The 24563-nt window shown below is 31.7% G+C and overlaps 1 protein-coding gene across 1 annotated transcript in view; it reads left to right on the top strand.

Annotated features, from left to right (window-relative positions):
• The first annotated feature begins 12910 nt into the window (after positions 1–12910).
• The window catches only part of Ets98B (DNA-binding protein Ets98B), a 65920-nt gene continuing 54267 nt past the window's right edge, over positions 12911–24563 (top strand). Inside the window, exon 1 of the mRNA XM_076417811.1 lies at positions 12911–13206. Coding sequence (XP_076273926.1) covers positions 13171–13206 — 36 coding nt within the window. The 5' untranslated portion in view covers positions 12911–13170. The remainder of the gene's footprint in view (positions 13207–24563) is intronic.

Genomic DNA, 24563 nt, shown 5'->3' with positions numbered 1-24563 from the left:
TGGACAGCTTTACACTGGAAAATCGAAATCGATCCACTAGATACATTACAATGGATAATTTATTCACTACTCTTCCACAGGTAAAATTTTTACTATCTTGGAACTTGACAATTGTTGGCACCTTGAAGAAAAATAAAGCATATATTCCACCAGCAATGGCTGTATCAAAAACGCGAGAAGAATTATCCACTGTGTTTGGCTTTCATGAAAAAGTTACCCTATGTAGTTATGTGCCAAAAAAAAACGAGGTAGTAATTATGCTATCATCAATGCATTATGAAGCTAAAATTAGTTATAGTGCAAAGAAAAAACCTGAAATTATTGAGTTTTATACCTGGTCTAAACCTGGAGTAGACACGATAGATAAAATGCTTGGTAGATATACTAAAAAAAGATCAACTCAAAGGTGATCTCTAGCATTTTTTACAATATTCTCGATATTGCCTGCCTTGCATCATATATTTTGTATTATGAGAATAATAAAATGATTGTTAAAAAATCGTATGAACGACGATTATTTTATCGGCAATTGGGCAGAGAGCTATGTACTCCGTTCGTTGAAAGTCGTTCGAATAATGCACAAATTATGAGGCGTTTCTCAACGGAAGTGGCGATTGAATCTCTTCTTGGTCGAGCTATCAATCCGAATACTCATCAGCGAACATCATCTGTATCATTGACACGTCAGACGCAGCTCGATTCAACTAGGAGGAAAAAGATTATTGGTGTATGCTATGAATGTCTCCAAAGTGAATTTAGAAAACGTCGCAAAGCTAGAAAAATATGTTCGGTTTGTAAGAACCCTATTTGTGACGAACAATGTATTATTGTATTACGACATATGAAGGATGTGGGAAATAATTTAATGTACTTCAATTTTTATATGGCACTGTATCATAATCATGAGTTATGTATTTCTTACTTACTATATTTGTTATTGTTTATAATAAGAATTATTGTTTAGTTATTGTTTAAATAAAAAAAATTACAAACTATATTGTCTATTATCAATTTAAAAGTCAAATTAACTTATAAAAGAGTGGGTACCCGGGTACTTGGATATTGAACAGGCAGGGTATCAAGTTTTATAGTTAATAACTTTTATTAATTAATTGATTGTTGAAAAAATTGACGAAAAATGGGTGTCAAATTACTTCAGTTTTGGTGATCCAGACGGCCACAAAATTTTTTTAAGGAAATGTTAATATATTTTACCTGCGGATTGAAATGGATATCCGGGTGCCTGGTTATTGGCTGGACGGTTGAAGTACATAAGGTAAGGACTTGTTTTTCGATTTAAAATTGCTCATCCACTATTTTTCGATTTACGTGAAACAGAAATGGCGAATAATCCGTATTACAATTGGACCTGGCAGCGGGTCGGCCAAGTCCAATGAAAGTAGAATCCTAAACGGCTATTCCTAGTTGTTTGATTTAGGCAAATTTTTTTGGAATTCACTTATTCTTAGGACATATTACACAAAAACATTTAGGGCTAAAATTCTTCCTCCGCATAAACTTTAACCGTGCCAAATTTCACGCCTCCCGGTTCTCCCTAAAAAGGAAGGAAACATGTTCGCTAAGTCAATTTATATATAACATAGATTAAGGTATTCAGTGTATACAGAAGCTGATCATGGAACTCTAAGAATTTCATTGTCGGCATTTATTGGTTTTGTTGTATCAGTTGTTTTTTTCAGTATGCTGGATAAATCCATAATCTTATGGTGATGGTGTTTCATCACATCCCTATTGTCAGTTTAGGATTCAGCGATTTAATAGTGGTTATTTCGATATCATGAACAATGATTTGCAGAACTTATCGGATGAATAGACATGCTCTAACTTTCAAATAAACTTCAAACCACATAGCAATTGATGAATCAAGTGTTAAGTGTCTTGATGAATCAAGAAAGAACCGAATGGAGGCAAAATAGCTGCAATAAAATTTTACTGAAAATTCCATTTCGAACCCATTCTACCTGCTACGTTAATAAAACTAAATATTAGATATAATATTAGATAGACATAACTGTTAGATCTACTACTTTAGTTACGAATGCAAAAAGTGATAGGTTCGGTTATATGTCATATGGAACACTATCTGAGATAATAAATTGCTTTCTTTATTGAATCATATTGAATAAAAAATCATATCGTATTAACAATAATGAACGTTGGGTGCCCACACTGGACAAATTACTTATAAAAGATGGTGGGAATATTGATATAACTTCTTCAACTGCGAGGAGAGTTAACTGTGATTAGTGACGTCAAACGCATTGGCTATAATATCTAACATCAATTAAAATTCAAGAATCTCTTTACATATATATACACTAAAGATGCGTGTCTTCATGTTTTCAAAATTTAAATGATACACTTTTTTGAGTAAATTGTCTGTTCTTACTGTAGAAACTTAGTAGATATCCTATATTTTCATCGATATTCCTGTTTGCCAAGATTCGTTTCGGATTGTCACAAAAAGTTTGCGAAAGACATGGTGAAGTCAATATCAATACTTCCAAAAATATGTACGTATAATTACATGTTTCATAAGAGATAACTAGAATTCGTTAAGAATGCAATGTCAAATTTGTATTAGTTTCTGTCATAAATAAACTATTCATTTGTTATAGAATCACTTCTTTAATTTTTTTAGAACAACGGAAAACTGCGAAAATATTTTTATTCCAAATATAAATTTAAACTTGAAGAAAAATCAACAAATGTGTACACCTAATATATGTACCATCAAAAGATTATATAACTCTGCAGACCTACTTTGCCATAAAGACTTGGAGAAATGTAAACGATCCATTATAAATGTTGGGTGGATATTTTCCATAAAAATTTATTCAATTTGGAATAATATAAACTGACAATAAATATGTAGTAATGTCTACGGATTTCCCATCACATAGCAACAAAATAATATACAATGATGTAGTATTGCACATTTGAAGAATCCATACATTATTACCGATAGCATATATAAGTTTTAATATAAACGTTATTAGTTAGTAAGCCAACAGTTATCGAGATTTAAAAATTTCCAGAACATATTCGTCATATTTGATCTTTTTGAAAGTAAAATATGCAACGAAAACTCATTGTGAATTAGATAAGTCTGCCAGAATCCGTTTGGTTGGCATTAATCTTCTGATTTCTTGCGTGTTGTCCAGTAACCGTATTGTTTCTACGTTGCTGTGATTTACCAATCTTGTTTCATGTTTTAAGGCGAAATCTTGCATCACTTCGTGTATCTATTTGATTCCGAGATTGACTTTGAGTCTTATTTGCTCTGCTTTTTGTCTCACATTATGTTTCCAGTTTAACCTACTATCGAGATATATTCCGAGGTATTTAACTAATTCTTCTTGAGGAATCAAGTTAGGAATGGCAGCTTAGCCTACTGCCAAGAATGTTGTTGGTTCGATTCTCGCTCCGAGCATGGATGTTTGTAACTAGCTCTACAGATAGAGTCTGACACCAAATATGTCAGTCGAGTCATTTGATCTTAGTCAGGCCAGTAATCAGATTTTTGTATGGCCAAATGTTTTTTGAACTGATATATGTACATTGATGTCCCGCCGACTGTTTCAGGAATAATCAGAAGTTGAAGTCGGTGATTGGGAATCCACGTTAAGCATTAGGTCAATTATTAAAACATTCAAACGGTTGACGTGACTAAATACATACAGGAAAGGAATTAACAGAAACGTATTAATAAATAAAAGACTCTACAAACTGGTATTTTACATCTTACAAATTTTATTCTAAAATATATATAAATCCATAAATATATTTAAAAAAAAACACAAAGAATAATTAGTCATTCCAACACGGATGGCCATGGACTTCATAGAAATCATCAAATAAACATGTAGGTGAATGTTTTATTTTTATAAAATTTAAAAATAGACGTACTTTTATACACATAATTTATTAAATCTATTAAGTAACAAACTATCAGAATGATTTAAAGTAGTTTCTTAGTAGTATATAAATGATAAAACCAGTTCCAAAACTACTAACAGAACTAGAAAGAAGTCATTAGATGAAATTATTCAAAGAAAACGTTTAGCCATACATTATCAGTAAATTTAACATTATACAGCATGGAGATATTTCATTTTTAGTTAATAAGTTGAGTTATATTTTCTATATTTTTAGATATATTTCGTTAAGTAGTATATAGTTATATAAATCGAGTAAAGTTATTTTTTATTTGTACGAATTTTTTAAACTATTGATTATTCTGACTTCTGACACTTGATTGTTGACAGTTTTGCCTGTATTTAAGATAAAATTGAGCGTCGTCCGAAAATAAGTTGTTGAAAGACGTTCAATGGCTTGATATCAAATCATGGTTTTTTCTAATATTTTAGGACTTTTAGGATGCAGATGTTTTTGTGAAAAACGCGATGTATATATATGCACATTTAAGATACCTAGCGCAAGTTAATACGTTTAAGTTTTCTACCGTTCTTGATAACCTTGGATTTTGATTTTTGTAGTAGAGCGAAACACATGTAGTATATGATTGGCTAGTTGAACACATGGGCAATTTAAAAAAAAACAATAACATTTCAATATAGTTTAGTTATCTATCACGTTTCTATTGTTTTAAGTCACACATTCGGTTGAGAACTATATTCGGCTTACCATATTATTTATATTATTCTGTAATGCGTTTCTCGTTAAAAATGTTCATCACAATACGACAACAATTATTAATATTTGAGGATAATTAGTGCAATTAAAAATAGAAATATTTAGCACAAAATAAAATCAAACTTCTCTGAGTGGTGACTTGAATTTATTTTAAATTTGTGTTGCTTTAATTTACTAAAATAAATATTTTCTTCTTTGAAGGTATTTAAATAACGAATAAAAAATATCGATAATGAAAACATAATAAAACATAATTGATGTCAAATACGGTGTATTTTAGTATTAAATATATATATATATATATATATATATATATATATATATATATATATAATATATGTACATTCTTACATATCAGATCATAACTTTTAAATTATTAGTTCTTAATTATTTTCAATAATCATATTCATTGTTAATAAATTAGCTTTGATGTTATTTTTTTCACCATTCGAACTAACATTTTTATTTGACAAAAACAATATAAAAGCTTTATTTGTATTGAACTTCTAGCATAAGTGTCTTAAAGAATCAGTAGTATGTTTTAAATATATCATTATTGGTACAAACGCAGTGATTGTCTTTATTTAAAAAGATCGCCCTATTTATCTGGTGAGAGCGATGAGGGTGTTTTATAAACGAACTTGTAGAAACTAATAAGATGGTGACTGCGAATTGAACTAACTGAGCAATGATGAATGACTCTGAAAACCCTCTTACTTTAGTGTGTGTGTACGGAATTTGATCCATCGTTATCCATATTTTGCAAAATTATTTATCACTATCGTAAAGTACAGTCTTATAATTAGAGAGCATTAGAGCCTCATTTTTGTATAATAAGAGTCTTCAGAAATGATAGGTAAATTATATCTAACTTAATATGTATTAATTACTATCTATATCTTTTTGTCCTTCGCGCGTTCTTTAGTAGTGTTTAAATATATTATTTAAGAGAAAATTTATTTCTCCATATTTTTAAACCCAATGCATAAGTCTGCTTGATGCATTTAATAGGCAAATTCAATAGATATTATGATATTTCGTACCGGAAATTTCGATGTTAAAGATGAATCTTGACCGTTTGAATCGTTGAATAGACTAAATTTTCTGTTTTCTGATATGTTTACTAAAAAATTAATAAAAGGTCATCAATAAAAACGGCACATATATCAATGATTAGTGTTTGTAAAGTATATGAATCAATTTGCTTTTAAAAGCATGTAAAATGTCGAGTTTCCTTTTTTCCTTATTCATTATTTTTGACGATGGAATCCTATTTAAACTTGAATTATTCAAAACTAGCTTTACTCTATGATTTTTTAACTGTTAAAGTTCGTTAGTACTCATCTACACACTGAGATTGAGAAATAACTATGAAATGTAGCTAGGATTTACTTTCCGTGTAACTGTGAGTATATTTACTTAGTACTATCCTGTCTCCTTACAATTCTCAATTAACATTATTATGAATACAATGTAATTAGTGATGTTAAAATTCCATCGAAGCTAATTTAAGCTCTGTTGTAATGATGGTTTTCCAAATACATCATCCTAGACATGTGAGTGTTGTTACAGAGTGACGAATAAAGTTGTTTATTATAACTGTCTTTATCGTGATATTACTATTTTATAATAACTTTTTAATTGATATCAAAATTGCCCTGAAATCTAATAGGATATTATTATATACTTACCTATATTTTGGTCAGGCATATGTATTGGTGAATATGTGAAACAGTCGATAGTCGCAAAATAGACGAACTAGTCGATAGTCTAGTCTAGTAGCTCTACTCAAGCTAACTTTTATATTCAGCTCATGAATCTACCACAGTCGAAATTTCATCACAACCCCAACCTTGGGGAAGCACACTTTCCGTTTCTATCAGACGCGAAATTCGCATAAAAAATGGTCTATGCAGATTAGCTTGATTCACGCTCGATCCTGCAGATAAAAGGGAGGCAAAAGACGAACAGGGAGGCGTCTCAAGGGGATCAGGGAGACCGTCTCAACCTGGTGAGCGATGCAGTGGAACATTTCTCATTTCTCGCGGACGTAAACCTGGATGGTTCTTTTTTGTGTGCCTTTAGATGCCTCGTGGGGAAGACGCACAATGTCATAACTCCCCCCCCCCTGCAGTCTGCGGTTAGAGGAAAGTTCGCAGTCACTGACGAAGAAAACATCGAGCTCATCGCGGTAACCTACGAGTCCCATATGCAATGCCTCCCTCTCGAAGAAAACACCAAACCTAAAGAAAACGACACTGTCATCAACGAATCCAACTCCATCAAAAGACCAGTCATCCTAGCTTTTCTTCTCAACCATCTCGTGTCTCCAAAGTTTCTACAGATTATGATCGGAAAACTTCAAATCAAAAATTCTGTGGGTTTCGACGGAATATCGATTACCTAATTAAAAAAGCTCCCATATAAGCAGCTCGCGAATCTGGCAAACATAATTAACTCCATGATTTCCATGTGACCACAGTTCCATCAACCTTCTCAGTGCCATTTCGAAACTTGCCGAGAGGGCAACAATCTATGTTCTCAACTCTTTCACAAAGGAAAACAATATCATTCCTGACGAACAATACGGTTTTCGCGCTCACCATTCATCCGTCCATCAGGCAACCCGTCTGGCTGCACACATCATTCTCTTGACCAACGTAAAAAGCTTGAGCCAATTCTCTTATACCTAACCAAAGCTTTCGACAATGTCTGGCACGACAGTTTGATCCCAAAATACGTGCGGTTAGGCCTACCATAAGACCGAATATTTATTACAATTGATTTTATCGTGATATTACTATTTTATAATAACTTTTTAATTGATATCAATTGCTCTGAAATCTAATAGGATATTATTATATACTTACATATATTTTGGTCAGGGATATGTATTGGTGAATATGTGAGACAGTCGATAGTCGCAAAATAGACGAAGTAGTCGATAGTCAAAAAGCTAGTGAGTGAAAATGGTAGTTTTCACTCACTAGCTATTTGAGGATATTCTATTATATTCTATTCGCCTATCATTCCTGACGAACAATTCGGCTTTCGCGCTCACTATTCATCCGTCCATAAGGCAACCTGTCTAGCCGCACACATCAATCATTCTCTTGACCAACGTAAAAAGCTTGAGGCAGTCTTGTACCTAACCAAAACTTTCGAAAAGGTCTGGCACAACAGTTTGATCCCAAAATGCGTGCGGTTAGGCCTACCATAAGACCTAACCGCTCCCATCAAGTCCTATCTATCGGACAGAACTTTCCAAGTCAAGATCAGGAAAACATTTTCTAGTCGAAAATAAATCGACGCTGGCATACCTCAAGGTTCCCCGCTGGCCCCAGCCTTATTTCAGATCTGCCGAGGAAAGAGCACATTGACGTCGCGTTTTCAAGAACGTTTACAGAAGCCTCTCGATCGCGTTTTCAGAGGAACTTGAACTGAGTTGTTGTTTGTGGAAGGATTGAGATATGAAGTGCTTGATTCCTAGTGTGTCAGTTTCACTGTGAAAATGATTATTTCTGACAAACCATGGAGCATTTAAAATTGTCCTCAGTAGTTTATTTTGGAAAACTGGAAGCCATTTCACCTGGTTGGGTATAACAAACTTGAAGTAGACATTAGATCCGTAGAGGAGTACGGAGCGAATTAACTTATCTTGTAAAATAAGCATTTGATGGAGATGGAAAGTCTGCTAGAAGAGCAGATCAGAGAAGATAGCAGGTTTGTTATTCCCGAAACTTCCTGAATTGCTTTCTGGATTTGGGAATACCAACCAAACCGTCGGTCGAAGAGGAGAAGATACGTGTCGTTATCCAGACATGGAATTGTTACGGTGTCGATCTTAAGTTGTGAGATGCACAGTGCGTAACGCTTCTTATGGAAGATGACGGCCTGGGTTTTCATTGGGTTGATTTGCAACCTCCAGAATTTGAATCACTTAGCATCGCGTCACCGCTAACCTCCCCCTTTCCAGACTGAAACGACCTCATTCGTCGCTGCAGTCATAACTTTTGCCCCCATGCGACAGCATCCTGTCCTGTGTTAACTTAAGTTCCGAATCTATAGTTAGTTTCACTATCTGTTTTTTCGCCGGGTATTGGTGCCCAATAACGGCTGCCCGATTGGCGGGTGCCATATCCCCAAATGCAGTAGCAGTAGCGACCTACAACTGTGAGGCGGTTTCGGTTTAGTGTTTTGGTAAGCCCAGAGACAGTTCCACATAACCCGGTCCTCCCTAGACTTAGTATCGCTGTAATGTCAAAAAAATGGGAAAGACACAATTCAATACAATACAATTCAATATAATTCAAAAAATAACAGTGACGATAAATATGTAGATTAATATGGATTATACCAATTTTTGTTCATAAATTCTCTTTTAAAGGAAAAAATGATCATAACTCACGCACGCATCTGATATTATTAAATTGCTTAGTTATTATTTATTTTATATCGTGTGATTTCATATGAAATATGAAATCAATATCATATAGAATATGAGATAAAATAGAAAATTAAATACATTTAAAAACAGGTGGTTATATCGTGTGTAGTTAGTATATCGTGTATAGTTATAAGTGTGTAGCCATCTCCGAAACACAATTTCTTGGAGTTCTGTGAATATTTTTTCAACGAAGAACAATGGAGATTGTATCTCTTATATATACCTAGATTGAAAACAACTATAGGTGTTTTATTGTTGCTACATTGCAGCCTTAACCCTGCGGTATCTATTTTAAATCATGTAACCTTTTAGTTCTGCGAATACTAGCTATCTATATAATCTGTAAACAGTTATGAATAAAACTAAAAGCAATCTAATAATTTATATATACCTTTAAATCGAATTCATGGTTTGCATATTAGTTGAATTATCACAACATTGCTATTCTTAATTCCCATTTTTCTAAATTTGCTGTAGATGTGTAAATTTACATCTGCTTTTAGTGTCGATATCAGAACACCTACAATAGGTTAAATATTTTCTGAAGTGACTTACAGATATATAATACGAGATAAACAACATCTAAAAAGTGTTAAAAAAAACGCGTTAAAAAACGTCCTTGGGAGGACCAGGCCAGTTGTTTCCTTGTAATGAAATATCATTCATTCAAAGTACAGGGTGTACTAAGGCTGGAGCAACGAAATCAAAATAGAACCAATAATTCTGTAAAATTAGTCATTGAGAGAAACTGATATTGAAAATTTCTTGTAAGAAAATATTTAGGAATTTTTGTTGTTAAAAAAACTAATTGTTCATATATCAAGACAATTGTTTTTCTTGTTGACACAAAGTTTATAGTTTGTTGGTTTGTAATTTTGTCATTTTACAAAGAGTGTAGAAAATATTACCACTATAGAAAGCATAATTGAAATAGTGGTTTGAGGAGAAAAAAACTTTGGTTTTCAGGAAGTGAATAGTTTTGAAGTTACATATATATAATAATACTTATTCAATGAAGAAGTAAAAATAATTAAAAGTCCATAGAATATTCTCGATATTATATTAAGGTTAACGTCGTTTGTTATCTTACTCGAGTTAAATTGTTGGGCTTCGAAAATAAGGATTTTAGAAGGTTTTGTTGCTTTATTTTTTACTTATGAGAGCTGAATAATGTAGCGTATGATTTTTATAAATTGCATGGTGTTTATAGAGATAAGATGAGAGCCTAAATAAACATCAGTATCAGAATTGGTTTGCTCGTTTTCACATCGAAAAAATGAACCTTGCCCTGGTCAGCCAATCGTTGAAAATTTCGATAAAATTATTAAAAATATTAAGGCGGTCACATTTCATCTCGTGATATCACTTAGAAACTAAACTTTGACCATAAAATAGTTTTCAACCACTTACATATACTTAGGTAACAAAAAAAGCTCGATACTCGATACGAACTTATAAGCACTGAGTATAAGCAATAAAAAAGAGGTTACGTGCGATAATAATACGCAAAAAAAGATCATGACAAACGCTCGTAGAAGCTTCATCACTGCAAATCCGTCATTAATAACATAAAAAGTGATATTAAACATATGACGGAGCTGGACCGGAATTGTTCATCATGGACATCAGTGTGGGCATCATGGGAACATTTCCTAATCATTAGTTCATGTGCGTCTACTTCTAAGAAATTTAACTAACTGGACTTAATGTTCAACGTGGGTTGCGGAAGACGGCCTGCGACATCAAGGGACCGACTGGTGAAGTGAGGACCACCCAGAGGCTGCTGCAGTGACTGGTATGGATTACCTTGTCGGATTATATTAAGTGATTCCATCTTCATCCGATGCCTTGCTGCTTTTTAACCTTTTACTTTGGTGCTTGTGAAGTTGTAGTAGTTTTTGATGAATTTTGGGCTAGACATCTTTCGCTAGGCTCTGGAAAGTTGGGAAGTTTATTGAAATATGTGGCAAGTTCTCTGCAATTTTCTTGAATATTAAATGCCAAATGCCCATTTCCTTTCTTAAAACAGATATTATCTGGCTGATACCCATTTCGTTTTAAATGTTTTATAAATTCCTGGTGTTGCTTTTCTGAAAATCTTCTTCCATATTCATGTTGCCTTTTTGCTTAATATAATAGTTTTGATGCGTCTCTTCAAGTTATAGGGAATGTGTCATATGCCGTATGTGACTTTTTATTACCTTGATGCTTTAAATACCTCGAGCTGGGATGAACAGCTTGCCATCACAGTCTTCGTTCCAAGGATGTTTCTTCCGTATATACAGAGGTATCATATCTTGAACTGTTCTGATAATTTTCCCTTTATGTTGGTCCCGCTTCTTTGATTCTGTTTTGTCTAATTTGGCTGCCAATAAGGATGGTTGTGTTACATGACTAATGTGATTTCTCTTACATTCTCTGAGCCAACTAACTTCAAGAGTTCTGCAACGATTCCATCTTCATCCCATACCTTGGCGCCTTTGAATCTTTTAATTTATCTGGCATTTTCCTTTTCATTTGTGAAATTGTGTTAGTTCTTGAGGGATTTTGGGCTAAACATCTTTCGGTAACCTCTGGGAAATTGGGAAGTTTCTTGAAATATGTAGCAAGTTCTCTGCAATTTTCTTGGTTGCCAAATGCCTATTTCCTTCTTGAAGCAGAGATTATCTGGCTGGTGTCCATTTCGTTTTAAATGTTTTATAAATTCCTGGTGTTGTTTGTCTAAAAATCTTCTTCAATTTTCAGTAGTTTTCATATTGCTTTTTTGCTTGTCATAATAGTTTTTATGTGTTTTAAGTCCACATGTGACTTTTTATTGCTCCATGCTCTGAATGTCTGGTGCTGGAATGAACAGGTTACCGTCATAGTTTTCGTTCCAATGATTTTTTTTCATATATGCAGAGGAATCAGATCTTGAACTGTTCTTATAATTTTCTCTATAAGTTGGTCCCCCGCTTCTTTGATTCTGTTTTGTCTAATTCGGCTGTCAATAGGGATGGTTGTATTTTAGTAATGTCAAAATTAGGGATTATTTGTGTCTATTTTTTAATTTCGGGGCCCTCGTATCTAGTTTTACCCGAGCTTAGTAGTGCTCTGTATCAATATTTGCTGCTTTACGAACTTGAACGATTAGAATATCCTTGTGATATTAGTAAGAGATTGCTATATGATCAATTTTGAATTCCCTCATACCCTGGATAGATAATCACCATGTTTCTTGTTTGAGAGCTTTTTTTAAAGCTGGTTGACATCATTTTAAAGTTGAAGTTTCTAAAAAATTCTACCAGTCTCCTGCCATTTTGGTTATTCCATTTATGTGGAGGGAATTCACCAATCCCTTCAAATAATACAAACTTCATTATTTCATAAAACATTTTAAATCAAAACATTACTAAAAATGAAAAACGTATATATTACAACTTCTGTTGCTCATGACTCATAAGATTTTTTTAACGTTATACCTAATTAATCGAATGAAGCCAATTAAACTATATCTGAGGTAATAGTGCGTAGAAAAAATATGATTATAGATTGGATCGATACAAATATAATAACACTGTTACATTTACACCGTTAAAAAACGAATATGAGGAAATATTGTTATTACTTACACCAATCGAAAGTCATTTTTTGTTTATTATTACTCAGCAAAATCGCCGTAAGGTACCCGATAAGTTATCGGGACGGTTACCTCGGACCGCAATGACCAGCTCTTAACCCGACCCACGATGCCTTTTTCATCTTTCACTCGATTCTTGCTCGGCAGCCTGACCAGCTAGCTGAGCGAGGCAAACGTGGTTCGCCGACGAAAAGTAGGCCGCGCATTAACAATCGACCATCGCATAACATTGAGCGATTGAAGCTTGACTAGCGCGGAGCCGTTCGACGTCGTATTTTCGCGCTACTCCTCAATATTGATACATTTGGAGCGATCCGACCTCATCACCCGATTCTGTACCACTTAGTATGTTCCTATAAAGTGCGTTCCTGTTGGTTTTATTCACGATAACGGCACCGAATTTCCCCAGTGATAACCCGCTCGTATTATGGTTTTAAGCGATAGAAGAACAAACATGGACACGGTAAGTGGGTAAGCCAGTGAAGTGGCTTTTTTGCTATTCCTGCTTATAGTTGTCGCGTTGGTATCTCCGCCGATCTGCGAGTTGTTTTCATAATTAATGTTGTTTTGTTAACGGATTATACTATATCAGAAGAATTTAACCTACATTAACGTACGTTTTATTATAAAATATTAATTAGTATTACTTTATTTTATATCATAACATTCACATTGCCGAAAGCACTGCTGTACCAACTGTATATTTCTTATCATAAATAAATATATAGCATATTTTTAAACGCATTTTAGCTAGAGGAGAAAGTTACAATGGTATTAAATTATCGGGATGATTCAACTTAGAAATGCAAATATCATAGTTCGTAATTTCTTCAAATAAACAACCAAGACAACTTTAATGTCTTAGTGTACACTAATATCATGCATTAAATGATAAAAATAGGAAAAGGCATGAATCAAGGAAATTTTCTTAATTGATTTCGTTAAAGAATTTTTTGGGTATTAAAACTTGTAAAATATCAAGGGCTTCTGCTTGTTTAAAAAGTAACAATGTATAGTTTTTTTTTATACTAAACCATTAGTTTTTCATATAAATTGTTTTTTAACAAATGAATTTTGTTCGAAATGTTCATCAAACTTCAAGCACCCATTAATTGCCATAGAATATCTTAACATTAACTTGAAATTTAGATAGGTTCTACGCATGTGTATTTTTTCAAGGCGTCCTCCACATGCAAGGACACTGAAGCCATAAAAACAACTTTACTTATTGTCTACACCATGCTAAACTTTATTGAATAATCACTTGATACTTTAATGAAAATCATAAAAGGGCCGTACGTGTTGAAAAGTTCCTAAACTGACCTACTAAAACATCAGACGCATGTTAATAATGAAAATAAAAATATTTACCTACAAAAATATGGATGTTGGCGCTGTTTATTTTGATCTAGAGGCAAGCATTTTAGATCTCTTTCAAGCACTTTTTTTAAGGAAAAAAATCTTCAACCAGATGATATTTTTTCATGTTTTCTTTTAGACTTTTCGAATTTTTTAAAAAATAGTAAGGATTGAAATGTTATAAATTAAATTATTAAAACTTATAACATTATAGCCTAATAAAAAAAAACACAGGGTTCAACGATTTACATTATAGATCCTCAGTTCTCATAATTTAATTTTTTTTTCAAAAGTGCTCGTCAGTACCTGAAATCCCACTGAAATTTCGATAGGGCATGTTATCAGGCACATGAAAGAGGACCTAATGCCACAAGAATAACTTTAACTATTATATATTTTATGCCATACTTTCATATATAATAATTTGTTATGTACTTTATTTATACACTTTATTTGTATCCATAGTACCACCTAAACGAATATATATAAATCTTTGATTAACTGTTATTAAGAACAAGAAATCATATTTTTCAGTTCACCAGAATCTCAAAACATATTGAGGCTGAAGCTCCATTTCTTTCAATTGAAACTATATATTTATTTTTCACTCTAAAAACGCGTTGCTAAATAGTAACTAAATCTTGAAGCAAGTGAGGACATTGTAAATAATATATATATATATATATATATATATATATATATATATATATATATATATATATATATATATATATATATATATATATATATATATATATATTCTAATTTTCTGCGTGTTGTCCAGTAGCTGTATTACCTCTAGTTTGCTGTTATTTAATAAAAAAAATTTAATAAATTTTTCCTGTTTTACGGCAAAATCGTAGATAACTTCGCAGATCCATGTGATCATGCAGTTCTTCATTGGTTACCGTAGTAGTAATCATTGGTAATTAATCCAAGAACTTTGTTTTGACGACGATGGATTACTAGTCAGTTTGGTGTTTTAGTGCAACCACATATTTACATCCCATAAGTCCAAGTAGGCTTTATTGCTGACTGATAAACCAATTTATTTGATCTCTCAAGATGTTTGATCTAACATGATAACTAACCAGATGTTTTCAATTTAACCTACCTTACGAATTGGTGAAATATAATGTATTAAAGAGTCCAAAGAGGTACGTTGATAAAATTAAAAATGTCCAAGAACTAAAACTGGTTCTGATTCAGATTTTTCAAGTCCAATAAAATATTTTAAAACTGATATTTCGCCATATATTTACTAGTATATGGTAACAACCGAAACCTTTTAAAATAATAAAAAGTATAAATCTGCCAAGGATGATATAGTTAGTTTATGTCAAATTTAAAGTGAATACGTATGATACATTAAAATTTGAAAAATCCAATCTTGCAAAAATAGAAATTCAACAAGAATAGGGGAAAATCCTTTTAAATATTTATTCTCTAATTTTGAGCATTGAAAATATTCAAATAAAAATCGATTTTTTGGTTATATAATGAATTATTTTTAAAAACCTTAATTATAAAAATTATTGCTGCGTATAAGAATTCACAGTTATATGTCTAACCGCTCCCGCATCCGCTGTGACTTCTTTCTTCTGAGTTATACCTGTATTTTTAACGGTATAAATTTAAAACAAATTGTTAGCATTACAATAACATTATTAATTTAAATACATAATCCAATGATTGAAAAGTATTGAAAGCAACAAATTAACATTTCGCTAATACAGCTAACAAATATTTATAATATAAAGGTATTTAAAACATCTTACATTTCAGGAAATCGTTTGTTATTTATGGCAAGATACAAAATAAGAATGAGTGAGTTATATTTGAAAATATCACATTTGTGGTTAATAATCATATGATATATATATTCAGAATAATTCAGGAAATAAACATTAAAATACCAAAAAAGCCACAATATCACATCTCAATTGTATTATATGATTATTGATCAAGGACATGTTAAATATGGGCTTCAGAATATATTGTGCAATGTGGTACATTTTTTACTTTCACCGCAAGAAATGCCAAGGTGCCAACATCTCCAGTTCCTCCTTACTACTTAAATCGTGACAGAAGATTCTAAATCAGTGGTAAAAAAGTAACAAATAACGGACTTTTAACGTTCATTGTTGCAAATCTCTGCCTCCTTCTAAACCCGCTGGAAGCACGATTTAAGAGTATAATTATGTTTCGCAGAGATGCAGGAATTGGCACTCAAGATTGGTGTTTTCTCTAGACTGCAAGAAGCCAACAGTATTGCTCGTCGCTCAAATACAGTCGGGTCATTATGTTAGAGCAATTGAAAATCGAGATTGAGTTCCCCCAAAAAGTGGCAAATATGTCTGGTTTTTATGAACAGCCGTAATTTGGCGAAAAAAATTGCTTGTCTATGATACAATAGAAGGGAGTATAAAGAAAGGTCACACCAAATTTAATTTAAATCGGTTCAGTAGAACTTGAGATATGTCAACTGTCTCGAATAATGTAATTTCGAGAAAAAAGCGTTTAAAGTTTTTAGATGCCGCAGGACTAAAATAACATATTCTTACAGAGTTAAGCTTTGAAAATATGAAATAAAAATCGATTATTTTTTAAAATTTAATAAATTAGAGTAGCCCCTTAAGAAAATAGCGTTATTACTTCACATAAAACTTATTTCATTCCATTACCATACACTTGGGCTTATTGAAAAACCCTATAATGTATATTATCGCAATAGTAAGGAAATAAAACAAAACTATTAAAATTATTTAGATCAAAAAAATTACATAAAATGTATTATATACTGTAAAAAAGTGATGAAAATTCGAAAATATACAATAACATCATCTTTAAACATTACAGCATGTTCATATTTAAAGATGAAATCGTTTTTTCTTATATATCCAACAGAGTAGTAACTACCAACATATATTTAAATACTTTTAATAAAAATATAATAACATTTTTTATGTACATTATATAAAATTCCAATCATTTTAACAAAACTACCGAATACTTAACGTACAGCAATTGAAATATTAATTTAAAATACAATAAAATTATCCCTCCTATTGTAAAATAAAAGATATATTTTATGGTGTGAACCATAATTTATATTGTCAATCAGCAGAATTATATGAGGTTATCAAAAAATATAAGCTATTACGACGTACATTTTGTAACTACACAATATCGATAACAGAGTCAAGATGCTGTTATTCGTTTTGACCTCTCGAAATTCCATCTTTTACATTTCATTTTAGTTGAGAGTCCGATAAACTCAAGACTATGATACCATTTGTTTTTTTTGAATATCATCGTAATAATAACACTTGTTTGTTCTCAATTTTACTTACGTATTTTCGATCGTTCAATAAATAGGTAATGCAATAAAATATTTTCAAAATATGATAAAATCAATTTTAAAAAGTGGATCGAAAGGTGCAGTATTTTTTGCTGATTGAGTGCAGTAATAAAACAAATCAAATAACAAAACAAACAAACATTTTTTATTGTATTGTTAAGAATTGATCACTTTTGTTATCACGTATGCTTTATTTTTTAGATATATGACGTAAGTTTTGGTACTTTTCTTATTAAATTATTAGCTCAATTGAAAAGTCCCCGTGTGTGAACTGTGAACGCTGTGGACGCTCAAAAGAGGTTGTTACCGATGAAAAATTTTTTAAAATCCACACAATGAATTTGAATGACCGTAAATTGAATTTCAATGAAATAGCAGACGCTCTAATGTCATCTGGACGTGCACATCATATCATTCACGAATATTTTAGTATGAGAAAGCTCTGTGTAAAGTGGGTGCCTCGCGAGCTCACTTTTGACCAGACAACGACGAGTTAATGATTCGGAGCAGTGAGAAGATGATCAAGAGTAATAAACCTTAGTTTTTGCGTCGATATGTGACAATGGATGAAACATAGCTCGCATCATTTCACTCCGAAGTCCAATCAATAGTCATCCGAGTGGACTCCACAAGATGAAACCGCTCCAAAGCGTGGGAAAACGCAACAGTCGGCTGGCAAGGTTATGGCGTCTGTATTTTGGGATGCGCATGAAAAATTTTTCATCCTTCAAGGATCATCAACAGCGACTATTACTTAGCGTTATTGAACCGTTTGAAAGACAAAATCGCCGAAAAACGGCCGCATTTGAAGATAAAGAAAGTGCTGATTCACAAAGACAATGCACCGTGTCGCAAATCAGTGAGAACGATGGCAAAAATCCATGAATTGGGCTTCGAATTGCATCCTAATCCACCGAATTCTCGAGATCTATCCGCCAGCGACCATTTCCTGTTCTCAAATCTCAAAAGAATGCTCACTGGGAAGAAATTTTCGTCGAATGAAGGGGTGATCGCCGAAACTGAGGCCTATTTTGAAGCAAAGGGCAAATCGTGCTGCAAAAATGGTATCGAAAAGTTGGAGTGTCACTATAATCAGTGTATCACCGTTGAAGGAAATTATGTTGAATAAAAAAAAACTAATTTTGTCAATAAAATATGTTTTACTATGGTAGGCCGCGTATACCTTTCAACTGACCTGTTATATTTAACATATAAGAATAACATAGTTTACAATAGCAACTTGCTAAACGAATATTTAGTACAGCTTCTATACGAAACTTGACAAGGAAAGTACGGGAACTAATTTATGGTATTCTTGGTACTCACTTTATATTTTATGAAACGTAATTATATATACGAACATTTTAAATTACTATCTCATTCTTAGTAACCATTAGCTCCTCAAAAGTTTGAATGAATGGAACTGCAAGCTTTTTTGAATGAAATCAGCTCACATAGGAGTTGCCCAAGCAGCTGCTTTCATATTTTTATATCAAAAACCAAATTAAATTCAAATGCTTGAAAGTGACGTCTATTAGAATTGAATTGAGAATATAAAAATTGAAATGTTTACTGATATCTCAAAAATATATGAAAAATATTCAAAATTGCAAGAGGAATTTTTATATGGCAACTAAAACAAATTGCAACAGTTTTGTATTTTCGGAATTCTTGAAAAATAATAAATATTAAAACATTGTTAGAAAACCGCTAGGGTTGATGGGTGTTTGTCAAGTGCTTTATTATCGAATCTTAGAAAGTCAGACAGCAACTATGAAACGCTATAGTTTTGATCTGAAGAACTTTGTCACATAAAGACCATTTACTGAACAAACAAGCGGGCAAATAATATATTACTTGACTCAGAAGATACTTAGTTTAGCTTGTTATCTGAAAAATAGCGTAAGGTTACAACATTTATAAGATTAGGCTTGCGTTTTACTTTTATTTAAAATAAAATTTGTTGTAAATGTGTAAAAATTAATTCACTTTCTTAAAATAATGGGGTGTATTTTTTATAGTAATTTGTCTTCAAACTCTTTTCGTTACTATTATCTTCAGCAATTAAAGAATTATTTTTGAATCATCTAAAAAACATCTGCCTACTGTTTGCAGTTGATCACTACTGTATATCACAGTCATATGTTTTGATTATAAATAAGGTTCTCTTAAATCTCTAATTCATAACATCACTGATATAAACGATAACTAATGTGGTATAAAACATTATGTTGCCCCATATATTTGACTTAAAATGTATATTTAAATGTATTATATATATATATATATATATATATATATATATATATATATATATATATATATATATATAACCATATAACGGAAAGTGATATATAACGATTTGATAACGCCCAGTTACAAAAGGTTGCTGCATAAAAGAGGTAAGCACGGAACAGAAGATGACTAATCCGACTGGTTCCCGATCCATTACTGGTTCTTCGAAGGACACTAAAAGCTGCAATAAAATCCAAAACGTGTCGACAGACATCTCGAATTCATCGAGGATTATTTTTATCAGATTTTTTTCATCATTCAATTATTTCCTGCACCAAGACGAAAATTGAGCAGGATAATTTAAAACAATCCACCGAGAGTATAGTATATAGAGATGATAAAACTGTGATTGTAATGATTCTGTCTATTGTATACATAAATATATTTGATAACAAAAAAATATAACACATCTACAATTTCAACGAATTTTCATATCATACATTACGTCACTAACGCACACAATGTTTAAATAATACTGTATTTGGTTTATAATTAAACTGAAACTATATGTTTCATTTAATTACTGAAAATTCGTACGTAATTTGGGTTAGTTATTTCATCATGCATTAATATTAATGTAAATCTAATTAAAGAATGTCAAAAAACAGTGTCAGTTAATATATTTTAATACCTATGAAGACAAGGATATAGTAACCGACGGGTTCTTTAAAAATATAAATATTCAAAGTTTATTGACAGATGTGAAATACTTCTTAGAATTAAATGAAGAACAAATTAATTATCAAAAAAAAAAGAAATCAACATCACTAAATTTTATTAAACATGATATGGTTATACATTGTCATTGTGTTGTTTTTGTTCTTGTATAACTTGTTATTTTTTAGTATTTTAAGCCTCTTTATTTGCATTTATCTTATTTAGCAACTTTAATACGATATAGGAAATATATAATTAAAGAAATTATATTGATTTTTAATAAACAATGGACTTGTGAGCAGTGATGTAATGGACGGTGATATGTTTTATTATATATACGAATAAAATATGTAATTCCTTGATTAACTAACTCATCATAACCTTAATTATTTATTCTACATTTCTCTATAAATCGAACATTTTTATCATCTCTCTATAGCTAGTAACTTTAGTTAAGCTTTTTTTTACTGTCAGTATTATTTTTTAATATTACCGTTATTTATAGACAAACTACTTCATTTCTCCAATATTATCTTTGACTGACTGTCTTTGAATTTTGTATTTGTAACTGAATTTTGAGAAATCTTCTGCCAGATACTTATCAGATACTTTCAGAATCTTATAGTGATTCTCCTCTATCATATTGTATCGTATAGGCTTCAACGATTTAAAAGTTTGGAGGACCTAAACAATTGAAGGTGCTTAAATACGATGAAAAAGATTCAAAAAGAAATTATTTGACTACCATACGACGAAAATGCAATCATTACATAGTATAAAACAAAGTCGCCTTTTCTGTCCCTGTATCCCTATGTGCGCTTAAATCTTTAAAACTACGCAACGGATTTTGATGCGGTTTTTTTCAATAGATAGAGTGATTCAAGAGGAAGGTTTATATGTATAATACATGCATAATATACTAAGGCAACATTGCTAATTTTAGAGGTTTCTAACGTGATGTCATAAATTAACCTATTTTTTAGGCTTATTTAGCAATTAGCAAAAACGCTGCCTAACCCTACGAGTTAGATCAAATTAATGTACTACAGTATTGTACACCATAAAAAGGTCTACAAAAAAGTCCGCGATGGTATATGTTTATCTTTTAGGGATAACCCACATTAACCATTTTTATTGTTTACTTTTTACGTGAGAAAATGGTTTATTTACGAAGCTATTTTAAGCAATACGGCATTAATCTTTATCGAATTAAGTACCTTAAATACAGTGTGCAATTAATATAGATCAATATGGTTCCTTACAGCATGTAAATTAAACAAATATTTTCGGAGATATTACAAATTTAAAATTTGCGTTTAAAAATGTGTAATGTAATAAAAATTGTATGAATTTAGATATTCCAAAGATAGCAGGAAATCTTCATAGTAAGTATAGGGGAAGAGGAATTGTTTTACTCCAAATTTAATGCGTGCAGGCCAAGGGCAGTAATGAATGAACCAAAAATACTGGATCGATTTTAATCATGTTTTCATTGAGTGACATAGGCATATATATTTTATGCCCGTGCAAAGTCGGAGCGGGCCGCTATGTTTTTATATACAACGTTCATATTTTTTCTGTAGTGTATTTAATTTAGTATCAGCATTGCACCCGTGCGAAGCCGGGGCGGGTCGCTAGTTTCTAATAATTTCAATAGGACAGAGAAAAAAAGAAACAAGCGTATTTTGTCTGGTGATGGAAAATGAAGCTCCTACGATAATTCCAAATACAAAATATCATCGGTCAATCCAGAATAGCTACTGATACTAATAGCTATCGATACTGAAGCAGAATATTGATGGCCATTAAGCCTTGCTGTGTATATAGAGGGATCAGCAAGGTGTACTGTATCATAATCTGCTGGACAATATGTTGCAAGGAGAGAATTTACAATAGAGAAAACAAACGAATCATCATCTAGCATGCTAATACTTAGCCATACATTCCAAGAGTTGAGTGAAAGATACTGGAACTAGAATATGAAGTTCAAACACACCCAGTGTACTAACAGGACATAGTACCTTCACACTACCACTTGCTTAGATCGATGCAGTATAGCTGACAGGCACACGGTTATGAAATGTTGAAGAAGTCCGAAAATGGGTCAATTATTGGAACGCTGCCAAACCAAAAATCGTTCTTTTGACACGGTATGATATGGTTATACATTGTCATTGTGTCGTTTGTGAATCTTAAACAGCTGATAGTTAATGTTTCTGTTTTTGCATAACTTGTTAGTTTTTAGTATTTTAAGCCTTTTTATTTGTTTATTTAACAACTTTAATATGAAACAGGAAATGTATAAATAAAGAAATTATATTGATTTTTCACAAACAATGGACTTGTCAGCAGTGATGTAATGGACGGTGATATGTTTTATTATATATACGAGTAAAATATGTAATTCCTTGATTAACCAACTCATTATGTCAATTACTTACCTACTGTCAATTAATTACTTAATATTACCGTTATTTATAGACAAACTACTTCATTTCTCCAATATTATCTTTGACTGGCTGTTTAATTTGAAATGAAAGAAATTTGAAAATATTTTTCTGAATTTTTCTTTAACTGAACTTTCTCCATACATTCTATGATCCTATCAAAATAAAAAAGTCAAACAATTTTTTTCATAAATAATAACAATTCATTCAAAAGACATCCAAAAACGCCTTTAAAACGGTTATATCTTCGAAAACAATTCAAATTTTGTAAAATCATCTTAAGGCCATGCACTTAAAAGCTTTGAGCATTTTTAAAAAGTAATAATTTTTTCAAATTTATAAACTAAACTACACTGAAAAGTTTGAAGTACTGTGTTAAAATGAGATACTATGTATAGCAAAACCATTCTGTGTTAAATGACATGGATAAACAACTATATGAAAAAAAAACAAGAAAAATAAGCCCGGGGAATGGCAAAGACATTGGTTTTTGGAATCTGTCATCTTAAGTTTCCAACAGCGATTTTCATTTTCTCTTCGTTTTCCCACAAAATTATCATTCGTATATCAACGAAAGGCGTATATAACGTTTCATTTAAACTAAACTTAACGATGGTTACGCTAAAACTACCATGCTTAGATTATTACGTGTTCTTTTGGAAAAACCGACCAGCCTTGAAAGCTACAAACAAACAATTATCTTTCTCTTTTGCTGAAACGTCGGACCAATGCGAGATAGTGGTACCATAATAAAAATGGCGATATTCGCGGGGGCCTGCCCAAGCACAAAATTAAACACTAATATTCCTTTTGTGTGTTTCGAGCACTCAGTTTTAATTTAAATACATTACTAAAATGTTTTTCTGTCCATTGTTTAATTTGTCTCGCTGATAATACGAATCTGAACATTTCAATTATTGCTTATTTTTACTAAAAACCGATGTACCGCGGACGCTCGATTACGAAACACTCACTAACGGGAACATTGTTAGTTGGGAACAAAATTCGTACGTTCGCCGACTAAGGTAGATCAAAATTGCAGATTATTTTCCTTCTAGTTAAAAAATAATTATCGTTGTTAAAATACTTGTTTAGTCTTTTATAGATCTGTGGATATGAATTAATCGTTTCTTGTAATAAAATGTTTATTATTTAAATCTTAAATCACGTTCATTATACCTTAATGACATTTCATAATGAATAACAGTTCAACACTACTACCATTACATTAACTATACTTGGCTTGAAATAGTTCACATTAACATTATTAATTTCAGTAATTTTTTTCATACAATTGATGAAATTTCGTTATTAACATTTTGTGAAAAAATCATTTTTTTACTGTCAGTATTATTTTTAATATTACCGTTATTTATAGACAAACTACTTCAGTTCTCCAATATTATCATTGACTGACTGTCTTTGAATTTTTTATTTGTATGTGAATTTTGAGAAATCTTCTGCCGCTTCTTATCAGATACTTTCAGAACCTTATAGTGATTCTCCTCTATCATATTGTATCGTATAGGCTTCAACGATTTAAAAGTTTGGAAGACCTAAACAATTGAAGGTGTTTAAATACGATGAAAAAGATTCAAAAAGAAATTATTTGACTACCATATGCAATTTCATATAATTTCAATAGGACAGAGAAAAAAAGAAACAAGCGTATTTTGTCCGGTAATGGAAAATGAAGCTCCT

The sequence above is a fragment of the Rhynchophorus ferrugineus genome, unplaced genomic scaffold (assembly GCF_030347505.1).
Source record: "Rhynchophorus ferrugineus isolate W39M unplaced genomic scaffold, kcgeb_rfMv2 rfM11, whole genome shotgun sequence".
NCBI classification, from domain to species: Eukaryota; Metazoa; Arthropoda; class Insecta; order Coleoptera; family Curculionidae; genus Rhynchophorus; species Rhynchophorus ferrugineus.
Note: the sequence above shows the minus strand (reverse complement) of the source record. Positions and strands in the feature narration are given on the sequence as shown.